The sequence below is a fragment of the Daucus carota genome, chromosome 1 (assembly GCF_001625215.2).
Source record: "Daucus carota subsp. sativus chromosome 1, DH1 v3.0, whole genome shotgun sequence".
NCBI lineage: Eukaryota > Viridiplantae > Streptophyta > Magnoliopsida > Apiales > Apiaceae > Daucus > Daucus carota.
In genome coordinates this window covers 37212464-37226195 of record NC_030381.2, presented here as the reverse complement: position 1 = coordinate 37226195, position 13732 = coordinate 37212464, and the positions used below count along the sequence as shown (strand labels likewise).

Sequence of the window (13732 nt, the reverse complement as noted above, 5' to 3'; positions counted from 1 at the left end):
CTTTGGGATGATAAACTTTGCTTGCTATATTATTGAACATTGTTGAGCATCTTAGTTGCGTACATTAATCTAAACTGTCTCTCTACATGACATTGTACAGCACATCTGAAGTGCTCCATTTGTGCAGAACATTTCCATAAACATCATAGAATACAACATCAACCTCACTGGGAGAGATTTGCATGGACATGAAGCCTTGCCCATCGTAGTAAAATTTGTTTTCAACTGGATCCCACCAACTTATATCACCTTTCCACGCCTTTGATCCTCCTCCACTCGTGAAAAATTGCAATGCACTGTGAATGAAATTCGTCATTTCATTGTCGTAAAATACCAGAGTTTCTATAGTCATTTTCTTAGCAAGTGACTAGAATAGCAAGTTTACCTGTCGGAAGAGGCAATGTGTTCCAAGCAATGGTCATGTCCGTTCACGTAAAAATCTACATTATTTGCCTGAAATTTTGTAACGATTAGGAATTCGACACACAAGATTATTATTTCTTTTGTTTCTTTGATTAGATTGATTACTAATAGTTATATTCGTAAGCTGCATTTTTCGAACCTGAAGAAGTGGCAGAAGGTGAGAAACAAGCTCCTGTGTGTTACCATGATGCCCTGCGCTTTTTATCGTATGGTGACCCACAACTATTTTCCATCTTGCTGTTGATTCTCTTAATGCAACATCCAGATCCTAGCACAAAAAAGGTCAATTTGGCTCAAAAAAAGGTAAATGCATACTACACAGGTTCATACATTTTATTTGCAGAGCTCTTCTTCTTCTTCTTCTTCTTCACCTAGCCTAAAGCAGGCACAGTAGCAAAAAATACCTTTAAGAGAGTAGAAATATATTTGTGCCGCGGAAGCACACCTCTCCAGTCATACACATGATCCTTAGGGTGAGTGAAATACTTAGTTTGAAAAGGAGTTGTATCAACAAAGAAGAATTCTGCAAATCCTGCAAAACAAATATGTGTACAAAATATTCAGTCAGGACATCCAAGTGTCATTCGAGAATCGAATAATTTGGTTCGCATTCTTACATAAAAATGTTGATCATACTTCACCTGCGTTAAGAATATACGATTTCTGGCAAAACCATCTGCTGTCCTTGTGTGTAAGAGTAGGACTCAATTGCGCCAATGCATTCCCTCTATAGTCATGATTCCCCAGTACTGCAACACTCCAAGACATAAAAAAACAGTGTCTATATGATATATATATATTTTTTTTCTCTTTTCACCTTGGAGAAAAAATTATGAACTAAAGATGGGGTAAATATTTGCATACCAGTGTACCATGGCTTCTGCAAGCTCCGTGCAGTGTAAATATTGCTGAAGGATTCTTCAAATGCTGGATCATTTTCATCAGTCAGACCATCATCGTAAAAATTATCACCAGTTGATATGATGAAATCAATGTCCAATTTCTCTGCTATTTTTCCCATCTGCAGATTATGTTATTACAGAGACAATTAATCAATGACCAATTTTTTCTTCAATAAAAAATGACTGTCAGTAAATTACAAGGTTCTTTAGATATCAACTTAATTACTCGAATACGTATTCAAGTATACATTTTAGTGATATCTAGAGGGGTGTATTCGATTGGGATTTCAATGGATTGTTTTTAGTCTATGGATTTTAATGAATTGTGTTTGATTTTGATTTCATGCGGATTCTTGATAAAATGTCGTAGAGTTGATAGGATTTAAGCAAAATGCTTCAAAATCCCATTGATTTTGATGGGATTTCAAAAAACTTAAAATACACCGAAGAATGCCACAAAATCCATCATTTTATAAAATGCAAAAAAATCCATTAGCATTTGAATACCATTAGATTTTAATGGATTTTAAACAATCCAAATTGAATACTATCGGATTTTAAAGCATAATTTAAAATCTCAATTGAATACCACCAGATTTTATAGCATAATTTGAAATCCCAATTGAATACCTCAAGATTTTAATGGATTTCAAACAATCCCAATCGAATACCCTTGGATTTCATGAATGCAAAAAAATGCTTTAAAATCCCAATCCAATACACCCCTCTTAGTGTTTGTGATGAGCAATTACGTGAAGCAATCAAAGTGAAATAGGATCAAAATCGAATATAATGTATTATTCTAGTTTTGGATACAATCATTAGTCATATCTTACTTGCGTACATTTCTTGTATTAATAAGTCAAGGCAAATTAGTTGCGGATACGTGGTCCTAAAGCGGACAATTCAAGCAAATTATTGTAGAATAATTGTAGTAATTAATAATTTAACGGTAAACGACGATGGTAACAAAATAATCGACTCTGTGTTGCAGTTTCATATGTTCATAACAGAGTAATAAATAAAATATTGATCAAGTCTTTCGAAAGAGCTGAATAAAAATGATTTGCGAGATTCATATCAATTACATGTTATACGAGAATAAAAATGAGAACAACTGAAAATTCGGTTATTTTCTCCGTATATTATATTCCGCAGAATAGTTGATTCTTGAATTTTTTTTGTAACATAATATTAGAAGGATATTTGATTCTTGGACTCCGCAGAATATTTGATTCTGCACATAAGTTAAAATTTGAGAACCAAAATATTTAAGGCTGTATTGCAGTTTCGTATGTTCATATAGAGAAATTAATAAAATATTGGTCTAGTCCTTCGAAAGAGCTGAATAAAAACAATTTTTAAGTTTCATATCAATTACAGGATACACAGAGTATAAAATTGAAAACAACCGAAGATTGGGTTCGGTGGTTATTTTTCTCAGTATGCTGTATTTTGCAGAATATTTGATTCTCGGATTATTCTTTTATCGGGTGTAACCAGTGCCGTAAAAAGCGGGAATCGGATTTAATCGGTGAAGTCACGGAACAAGGATTTTTCGGGGATTAATTGAATTGATCGGAGATTAATCGGAGAATTAATCAGTTTGGTGAGTTATGGAACAACGATTAATCGGTGACTAATCGTGATTAATCACCGACTTTTAGAACAGAGGGTGTAACATAATAAATATCGGCAAAAAAGTTGAAATTCTCTGACAAAAATGAAGAGGAGAAAGAAAGAAAGGCAGAACCTGGAGAGCAACTCGAGACTGGTTGTAGGCTCCTCTTCTTCCCCAGTCTCCGACAACCAGCAAACTCAGTGATTCGCCGCCGAGTTGGTGGTGCAGCGTCTGAAGCTCAGCTGCCGCAGAATGAAGGCTGGCAAGCAAGCAAAAGCTGAGGCAGAGAAAGAGGGTCATGGTAGAGTACTTATGCATGAGTTTTGTAAACACGTTAAAAGCCGTAGTGCTTATTTTCTCATGCTTTCACGGATATATATCCTGTGTACTGTGGTCATTTTCATAGAAGTTGTCATTTCCGAAGGTATTTTATTATTCCTTCCGTCCCAAATCATTTATCTTATTTGATTTTTTATGATTAATTGATCAAAAAAATATCTTATTTATTTTAATACAAAATATATATTTGTCCACAAAAGTATGAAATAAGACAAAAAAATTGGGAATAAAAGAATAATAAATGGAAACCTTTTGCGAAACTCCCAATCCGATTGCAATATATATTAGTCTGAATTAGTTTTTCATTTTTCGAATTTTTCAAAACTTTTCAGTGTCCAGATTTCTTGATTTTTTTTACATATTTCTGGTCCAGAATTTTTCGGGGTGGGTTGCGCAAAGGTGAAACAACGAAGGTTCATAATCGAGTTCAAGTGATGCAAAGCTGAATGATGAAGAGCAAACTTTTACGCATGCTAATTCATTCTTCATGCAATTTATTGCAGGTTGGATTCACTCGCAACCCACGCAACTCATTCATCCTTTGCGCCACACATCCATCAATAACTTTGCTCATCTTGTGACGCGTATCCTATTTTTCCGTTTTGAAATATAGATTTCTTGATTTTCTTCATATATTTTTATTTTTTTCATTATATAAGCAAAATCATTATATATATATATATATATACACACACACATATATATACATACACTGTTTTTATTAACTGCAGTAATCACTATTTTGTACATCACATATCACTATTTTGTATATAACATATGTCTAATATATGAATGCACACACATATATACACACACACACAACGTATATGACCATCATCTTCACCCAAAACATAATAATGAACTTCTTACCACCATTACCAACCGTTTTTATGAATTACCACCATCGTCTACCATCACCACTAGTCACGGACACTTGCCATCATAACTTACCAAAACTAGCGACTACTTACCACCATCATACACCTTCTCTTACGGCTTGTTACCGTCAAGAACCTTCTTAAGATTGAAATCGATCATATATAATCAATCATCAATACTAGATTTTCTCAATTTTGAATAATAAAAATCACTGTTTATATACTGTATAAAAATAGTGATTAGTGCAGTATAAATTATTGATACCCGTAGTTATAAATAGTGGTAAGGAAATTGGTTTTTAATTTGTATTTAAGAGTTGGTTTGTATTTGATCACTTGTATATATATATATAGGGATGAGTTCTGGTACACACTTACAAACTTTATGCGTTCAACACATATATAATTCGAATTCAACATTTTTTAACATATTTTGTTGAACATCAATTAATATTGTGTTGGAGAAGTACATAAACTAATTTTTCAAAGTGAGAACTAAGTTAAACGTATTATATAACTAAAATTTATGTTTCTAGACCCACCCAAACCCCAGAGGTATAGTTTAAGCATCTTTATAGATTTATTCAATACAATGATAATTAGTGTTCTACACCCGATGTTGAACCCCAGTTACAAATGTGTTGAATGCACGATTTATTTATGCGTTATTTTAAAAAAATTTGATGTTTTTTCAAGAATTTTCAACATATATACTTTCGATAACTAAGGATTAACACAACGGGAGAATAAAAAAAATTCAAAAAAAAAGTTTGTAAGTTTGTAACTTAAAAAAAAAAATTTATTTGATTAAAAATATAAAAAAGAATTATTAAAACACATAAATCAAAACATCACTTTTCGAACAAGTATTTATTAAGATAAGCCCGGTGCTATGTGAAAATTCATGTGTATAAAGCATGCATACATGAATCAATTCTCAGGCAACTAGTAGTCGAAATATTATTCTTATTACAATTATAATGCACGTCATTGCATAATAGATGGAACTCACAAATTACATGCAGTAAACATATATACTCTGAGCAATAATTGATTGCAAATCCCTGTTTTCACACCAACATACTTGATCTCAGATGATTACTCTCATAAAACACTGAATCTTATTTTACAGGAGTGCGGTGTTGATGATCCACTGAATCCATATCTTTCGCACATTCCACACAGACGCGGAATCCACAGCCGTCACATTCCAAGAAGTATTCAAAAGTATATACAGTTCCACATCTGCAACACAAGGAATGAGGAGAGTCCTTGTCTGCACTCCCCTTTAAAACCAGTGCAAGTTTGTGTGGTCGATTGCTGATATTATATTCAATGGTGCCTCCTACCTTGACGTTTTCGTAGGGACGGAGGCAATTGAAGTGAAAAGAATGATCACACTTGCCACAATGATAGAGCCACCACTGATTGTTAACTTGTTTTTCACATATTTCACAGTAGAATACTCCCTCGTAGAAGAATGGCGGGTGTCTCAAGGTCACCTGGTGATTATCATATCTTTGGTTCATCCTGTCTGGATAAAATGCACAGAAAATATGAACCTGGAACCCAATGCAAGTTTGGCATGAATAGGCCACACAATCAATAATTTCGTACCTACTTAAACTACACTCAGATTTATAAAAGTGACGTTGGACAAGTGAGTGGTGCTTGTGAAGTTCATGTTTTATCTTATTGGGTAAGAATGCACAACGGATATCAACTTTGATATCACAAGTCTCACATAAATAGAAGAATCCATTCGTGCTGTAGCGGCAAGCTCCACATGCCACAAGACTACAGAAGCTATCACTTTTCCGAAGCACGAGAGAATGCTCGGGATGAAATGGAGATGCTCCCGTGGACAACTCTTTTGGTAACTTAGTGGCACAGAAAGAGTGGAGGAAGAAACCACATGGGATACATGCGTAGTAAGATGGATGGGAAACAGTTATCGGTTGAATGCACCCATCACATATCAACCCTTTTTTATCATCATCAGCAGCATCATTATCATCATCATTCAAACTAAGAGTAAATTGGAGCTGCTCTAATGGATGGCTTTTATGACTCCAGTGCGCTTCAATTATGTGGGGATCATCGCCTTCACCTTGAAACTCACCTTGGAGCTTGCCACACTGGGTTACAATGAGATCAAATAGTGATTCTTCACCCGATAAAGGAAATTGTATCAAATCAGGTTCATCACCAGTGTCATCTGTTCTGATGATGTCATAGCTGAGAAGAAAAAAGAAATTGAACTTTTCAGATGATAATTTTCAAGACATTATCTTATGACAATTTAGAATATAATTGATCAAGGTTACTTACTCTACATATGGAGTTTTTAAATATAATCCAGCACATTTCACGTGCACAAAATATGTGCATTTGTGACAATAGTATACCCAGTAGTATTTCTGAATTGTCTGTTTGCAGATGTTACATCGTCGTATAAAGTAGCGATGCATGTCAGGAATAGAGTATACAAGCTCCAGAGGGTGATGGTGATGTGTAGGATCCGGAATTATGAGGGGCGAAATAGCACAACTCTTATGGATCCAAAAATCGCATGTGGTGCATACATATGAAGAGTCTTTAGCTTCCTCTCCACAGGCATCACACTTGAACAAGGCTTCCCTCGGCATCAATGTTAAAATGTGCTTCTCATGGCCATCATGACGAAGCACTCTCTGTTCAAAAGCACAAGACACACATACGTTAAATTCACAGTTATCACATACATAAGCGAACCTCACATTGCGATAGCAAACATCACAGCAATCCGAGCATGGCAGGAAAGCGAGGAGGTGACTTTCGTGCTTGTGATGAGTAACCTTGGTCGGTAATTCTACACAACGGATGCACAAATCAAAGTTACAAGTATCACATGCATATGCGAACCTGACATCAAGATCACAAACACTACAAATGTAATTAACGGGACGTAGGAGGAGAGTGAGGGGATGTTCGTCATGTGTGTGATGATTTATTGTTGCAGGCAGTTCCGCACAAGTCTTGTGCAGATATAAATTTCGACAATCAATATCATCAAGACTGGTGCAAGTATATGTAGGATAACCAATAACTGATTTGTTGCAGACATGGCATTTAGCATTCTCTCCGATAACAACATCCTCTTTTAATCTCAAGGGATGCTCGGGATGGCTAAAGTGCTCAAGTGTCGAACTCATCATCATTGAAAAAAAGAAAAATTTATGAAAATAAATGTGGAGTGATTAGTGAATGAGCTCTGATATCTCTATGCATGGATTGGCTCCATCGCTTGAATATATGGCAAGGAAATTTCCCCTTTAACTTTTTTTCCCACTAGCAGTAATAAAAGAAAAAGAAAAAAAAGAAGGTCCCAGGGTTGCTTTGCTACGACTTTTTTTCTTGTCAGGCAGGCTTGTGACTTTCTTTATTCGATTGTTTCTTTTTGATTTCGTGTCGTTGAATCAATCATATATTATTCTTTTTTTTTTTTTGCCACAATCATATATTATTCTTAGTCTATAAATTGGTAGTTGAATTAGAATATCTTGAACACGTAAATTAAGTCTAAGTTTGTTGAAATTGAAATGATTTGGTCTAAAACATATAAAGAAACATTTCTAATATTTTCAAAAGTATTTTGGCTTAACATGATAAAGTATTTATCCATAAGTGAATTTTTTTTTTATTGACGTGATTTGGTATTTAGAACTTATTTGATATAAGAAAGTATTAATGTTGTAAATAAATAAATATATATATATATATATATTTATAAAGTTGAAGTTTTAAAATAAAAATAAGACACCAAAAATATTAGAATTTTCAACTTCATTTGATTTATAAGCTGATACTTAAGTTTTAACTAAAATAAGATGATTCTGAATTATATACCGAAGCCCAATAATAAAAGTTTAGTTCAAGTAGAGAAGTTATTTGGTTAACTTAAAAAAGTGTCGTATTAGTGAGAATTTATTTATAAGTGAAAATAATTTTTAATTTCTTAATTTTGATAATTTTTTATTTATAACTATTGATAATAAAAGTTATTAGCATAATAATAAATTATAATATATTTTATTAATGATTTTTATATTTTTATAAAATCAAATTTAAAAAATAAAACTAAATCATTAATTATTATTTTCATTGATCAGATTCAACAAATAAACAGGATAGCCAGAGACTTGGACAAATAACAGGATCAGTGCCGGTGCAAGTATATTTCGGAGAGCCTGTAAATAAGTTATTATTGTAAGAATTGCAGAAGCGTCCTCTTTTTTTTTTTCATTTTTCTTATCAGGGTCTGTATTTTTCGTAGATGAGTTGTATCTCGAGACAATAACTGCTACAAAGGATTTTATTCATTCAAAAAAATTATCATCTAACCGAAATACATGAAAGATATGTCCGGACATTTATACAATTATATTATAATGTCTGGGAAGAAAAAACTTATAAAAATCTCGATCAAGGATCCTGCAAACATTACGAGAAAAAATAATAAAAACCACCAAATAAAAGTGACCAAATATGAAAGTCAGTGGAAATGATCGTTTTTACATATTTGTAATTATGTTACGTTATGCAGATACCAGTACATTATAAGTACATTATGTGACATCAGGTCGACTAAATGATAAATCAAGTCATTTTATGCAAATATAAACTAGCATGTGCACAAGAAATTATAACTGCTAGCATGTGACAAAATATTCTGTTATGTTTCAAAAACAAAAACAAGTTGCTGTTTATGCGATCTCACAGATCCGGGATTTGGATTTGATGCCACTAGAACAAAAATCATTTAAAAATCTGTATTTGCATAAGAAGATAAAACAAATATTTCAAAATCTGAACATTTTAAAAGAGATTTATATTAAAATCACTTTGACTTCCTAAAACAGGATCGCTAGCTAATAAGTTACAACATTAAAATCAGAAACCAAAATTTCAAATCTTATTACAACTTAAACTACATTAATCTCGATAAGAAGAGTAACCGATAACCAATAAATATATCTTTATACAACTAAACTTAAATATAACAATTCTAACCAGAACTTTTCTTGTGGACATCTCCCCGAGAATCTCGCCTAACATTACTCTTACGTGCGGCTCGACAAACGAATCATCTTAAGCTCCAGCTGAAAAGGTTAAAAGGAATTGCAAGAGTGAGCAAGAGGTGCTCAGCAAATATATATAAAAGAACAAATGTAACAAATAGAAGGAGATTGAAGCATACCAGATTCTATATGTAACCTGCCAAGTATTTTCAACAATAGAGAACAACAATAATATTTTTTATAAAAAAATGACAATTACAAGAGAATATAATCATTTAAAATTATTCTGTGAAAAATCATTCGCTTATGGTGCGTTGTGCTGATACCGTGATCAGCCGAGCATCAAGCACCGGGTACAGGGCGCTACCTGTCCCAAGAACTAAGGGGCCCAAGGCACACATTGATCTTAAAATAATGTAACATGTAACTCACAACCGGCACCACGGTCCCACAAATGAATTCTGATTGGTTAATTGTTTATAAATAATACTTCTATGTTAGAAGTCTTTTACCATTTTCATGTTACTAAACTTGAAAGGTATCCAACCTTTTAAAACCAAAATCTGCAGAGTAATCATCTGTATACCATATTTTAGTGTTAACCAAATTTAAAATCATAAATATAGTTAGGTTATGGTCAACATTCTTATAGAAAATGATGTCAAGAGAAATATACAGTGACCACTTTTAGCGACCACGTGCGGTCGCTGATACTATGATGACGTGGCAACATTAGCGACTCATTTCGGTCGCAACAAAGAGGTGGTCGTTAATAAAGTTGGCGTCAATTTTCCCTTTATTTTTTGGGAAAATTTTCTCAATGCGACGAATTAGCGACGGCCGACGGTCTTGATGGGGTATTAGCGACGACGATATTGGTTGTCGCTGAAGGCGGTCGCTGTTGTTCAGTATTACCGACCGATTTTGCGGTCGCTAATACTTTTGGTCCCTCAAAGACTAGTTTCTTGTAGTGGAAGAGGTCTTTAGTTTGTATTTAGAGAGTGGAACCGGTTTTCTGCCTCACACTGAACGTCTGAATAATATGTAGGAAAAAGAATTCGAGAGGCTGACTCCTGATTTACCTCCGGTGTGAGAATCAGTTAATATTAATTTCACTTTTTATTTCACGTAATAGCCACTTATATTTATTTTTCTCATTTATAAAGGCCGATTGTTGTCCCAAGTTCTAGGTTCGATCCTAATTCATTCCGAGAGGTTATTAAACAGTTACTCATTTGTAACATTATAGCATATAATAAGGTTATAGCATATAAGTCATATTTGTCACCAAAAAAATTCAGCATTATTCAAATTAAAATTACTTGGCTAGCTACAATAGTTGATTAGCTTAACTAAAAGGCGGTTTAATTTGTCCCAAAAAAAAATTCAGCATTATTCAAATTAAAATTACTTGACAGATGGAGTAATTAAGAAACACAGTTAAAATGAGAGTTTCATTTCGCAGATTCAAATCATTTTTATATTCAATCTTCTTACGACCTCTGTGGATCTCAATTTCTCACTGACCACAGAAAGATTAACCTCAATGTCATATGTAGTCACCAGTCACAAATAATTAGTCTGCATACATGATTTTATTTTGTTTGACATCGAGCAAACTAAAACTACGAAAGATTTTTTCAGCTACGAAAACAACTGAAAGTCTAAAACTATTCTTCAAAACAAATAGAACAAGAACATCTGAGATATTTTATAGTTATAAATTAAATAAAATAAAAGGAAAGAAGAATATCTGAACAATATTTCTCAACCTTGAGCGAGAAATGCTGAAAAGATCGGCCACGTGACAACCGTAAAGCCATGCACTTGAGATCTCCATCAGTTAATTCTTGCGCAGGAATGTAAAACTGATTAATCTCAACTTCAAAAGTCTCTCTCAAACAGTTTTAAGTTATATCGCCATCATATCGCAAGCCATTTGGAAGATTTCATACAGTTGAGCAATTCACAATAACAAATAATGACAAAAAAAAAAAAAAGAACATAGTCCAAAAGGTCAAGCCTATACGCTCGGAAAAGTATTGAAAATATTATTTTTCAAAGTTTCTATTTTTTCTAATAATATGATATTATATTTTATATGAAACAAAATAATTTCAAAAATTTATGTTTATAGCCTTATAAGTACAAATTACAATAAGCACGTCGAGATGTCTGCAAAAAGAAGTGGCCAGCTCTTTTTGGGAGCGATGGAGAGACCATTTGAGTGGGTTTAAAATAAGTGATTCTTGCTTAAAGTAAAAAAGGTGAAGTAGAAGTAGAAGCAAGTTACGATTTATAAGTGATTAAAGTGTTTGGAAAATAAGTAGAAGTCCCGAAACAAAAGCTAGCATTCTTAACTTCTTTTAAGTGCTTCACAACTGTTTGTTTTTACACAAACAGGTAAAAAAAAAAAAAAACAGAAGTTGGCTTTTCCAAAAAAGATGTGCTTATATTATGCACCCAAACAGGCATGGAGTAACTGATGATTACACTAATTAACCAGCTGGATTGTATATGTAACTCAAGAAAGAGTCGCGGTTCATATATTAATTCGCATGCATGCATATTATGAGCTTCACGCTCCATGTTAATTAACTCTATCTATATATTTGTAATTGTAATTCTCTCACACTGTCTCACACACAAGTATATCTAAGACAAGCCATCCTAATCCTTCCACCAATTAAGCAAAGTGGGAGGTGCTAAATCCTGAAAGTCCTCCAGCAAAACAGATATTTCACCTGATAAATCATTTCCACAACTTGGCTCAATAATATCAGGCCCAGCTGCTGCACCAGTAGTATTGGTACTACTAGTAGTGACAGGCAAATTGAGAGTAGCTGAGGGACCGTACATTTTCAAGGCAGCATCATCATAAGCAAGCGCAGCTTCCACAGAAGTATTGAAGGTTCCGAGCCAGACTCTGGAGCCAGGGTGCCTTATTTCAGCTACCCATTTCCCCCACTTTCTTTGCCTCACGCCTCTGTAGTTACATAGCCCATTCTCCTCCCCTCCTTTGCCTTTCATGCACCCTCTTCTCGAATACGACGACGTTTTCTGCTTCTTATTGCTCCTAGTGCTGCTATCTGTTTCTGCCTTGTCCATTTTGTTCCTGGTTTTTTCACTAGAAAGAGAGGTCACTGAACTTGACACTTTCTATTCTAGTTACTTAAGCACATGTGATTTATGTTTAAATATATAGATAAATTAATGTAACGTACAGAGCGCTGGAATAATCTTGATGCGTATGGAAGCGTAGTGTGAGCCAGATGGCAATGCAAGGTGGCAACGTAATGATACGTGTCTTCACCCCATGCACTGCTTTCACTTTAAGCTGCTCCATTTAGCTACCTCAACGTCAGGGACCTGTTTCCCGATGTTTCTCTGTATTAATGTTAGATGACTGCAATATGCTACTCAAAAACATTTCTCCAATCTTTGGGATAATAAGCTAGTAGAAAGCAGCTGCAAATATATTTACGAAAAGTAATTTTAATTTTAATTTACCACTTACCAGTGTGGCAGTGTCATCTTTAAAAAAAGAAGTTGACTATTACTGCTATAAAGATGATATATTATTCATATTTATTAATCGGTAATTATAATTTACATATAATATATTTATCTCATTATAACAAAACGGTTTTAGTTAACTGGCAAAGTTAAATAGATCAAATTCAGCACAGAACACTTAGGTTATATAGAAGTTTTAAGGAGAAAGAATTAAGTATGAAATAATAATGAGAATATATGGATGTAGTTAAATTTTTTGTGAGAAAGATTGTGAAGAAACATGATGTGAAAATAGAATAAGCATTTCTTACAAAACATGTGATTTAAAGTTAAAGTTATAATAGTAAAATTGGAATGATTGAAGGAATGAAAATTATATATAATTTCTTTGATCAACATCATTTTAAAATACAAAATTCATTCTATTCTCTCCCCATTCCATTCACTCCAAAGTAAACACAACCTTTGATCTATAACAGTAGGTCAACTTTCTGCAGACAGTATCAATTGATAATAATATGACTCTATGGCATTTGAGGGACACAATAGACAATAGTTAATAATTAGAATATATATTGGTTGTGAGAGGAAAACTAATTGATTAACGATTAATTAGAATGTCACATTTTTCGAAACTTACTTGAATCGTATATAATAGATAAAAAATTTAACGACTGATCAATATAAATAATATTATAATAGTGTACACTGATGAGATATCAGAATGATAATTATACAAAATATATTCATAATATATTATATATTTAAACATATTTATACACCAATATTATATCAGATAATTTATGAGATTAGGTCCATATCAATAAATTAATAATCATATCAATATTCCGTTCCGGGCCTTCCGGCCCAATGTTCCAACCCTGTATAATAACGAAACAAGTCTTGTTAGCAGCGAGCGAGTTGGGCCACACGCATAATAGTGTCACGTTATTGACTAAACTCAATTTCTGATTTCAACTCAAATGTGTATAC

The 13732-nt window shown here is 33.4% G+C and overlaps 3 protein-coding genes across 3 annotated transcripts; all 3 read right to left on the bottom strand.

Annotated features, from left to right (window-relative positions):
* Position 1: 1 nt before the first annotated feature.
* On the bottom strand, positions 2-3305 carry LOC108204811 (purple acid phosphatase 3-like). Its single transcript, XM_017374436.2, has 7 exons — positions 3079-3305; positions 1288-1444; positions 1065-1172; positions 828-955; positions 563-691; positions 386-453; positions 2-296 (listed from the first exon to the last, which is right to left on the bottom strand). Exons 1-7 carry the CDS (start codon positions 3262-3264, stop codon positions 83-85), a joined length of 990 nt encoding a protein of 329 aa, XP_017229925.1. The 5' UTR covers positions 3265-3305; the 3' UTR covers positions 2-82.
* Positions 3306-5052: 1747 nt separating this feature from the next.
* LOC108195875 (uncharacterized) lies at positions 5053-7413 on the bottom strand. The gene is made up of 2 exons (XM_064082331.1): positions 6495-7413; positions 5053-6401 (listed from the first exon to the last, which is right to left on the bottom strand). Exons 1-2 carry the CDS (start codon positions 7361-7363, stop codon positions 5285-5287), a joined length of 1986 nt encoding a protein of 661 aa, XP_063938401.1. The 5' UTR covers positions 7364-7413; the 3' UTR covers positions 5053-5284.
* A 4480-nt stretch (positions 7414-11893) lies between these two features.
* LOC108222181 (dehydration-responsive element-binding protein 2D) lies at positions 11894-12331 on the bottom strand. The gene has a single exon (XM_017396090.2). The coding sequence runs from the start codon at positions 12329-12331 to the stop codon at positions 11894-11896; it is 438 nt and encodes a 145-aa protein (XP_017251579.2).
* Positions 12332-13732: the final 1401 nt, after the last annotated feature.

Coding starts and splice junctions, on each gene's coding strand:
- LOC108222181 (XM_017396090.2), bottom strand. CDS start 12,331: ATGGACAAGGCAGAAACAGATAGCAGCACTAGGAGCAATAAGAAGCAG.
- LOC108195875 (XM_064082331.1), bottom strand. CDS start 7,363: ATGATGATGAGTTCGACACTTGAGCACTTTAGCCATCCCGAGCATCCC. Junction 6,402..6,494: donor TTAAAAACTCCATATGTAGA/GTAAGTAACCTT, acceptor TTTTCTTCTCAG/CTATGACATCATCAGAACAG.
- LOC108204811 (XM_017374436.2), bottom strand. CDS start 3,264: ATGCATAAGTACTCTACCATGACCCTCTTTCTCTGCCTCAGCTTTTGC. Junction 1,173..1,287: donor GCAGAAGCCATGGTACACTG/GTATGCAAATAT, acceptor GGAGTGTTGCAG/TACTGGGGAATCATGACTAT. Junction 454..562: donor ACCTTCTGCCACTTCTTCAG/GTTCGAAAAATG, acceptor ACAAAATTTCAG/GCAAATAATGTAGATTTTTA.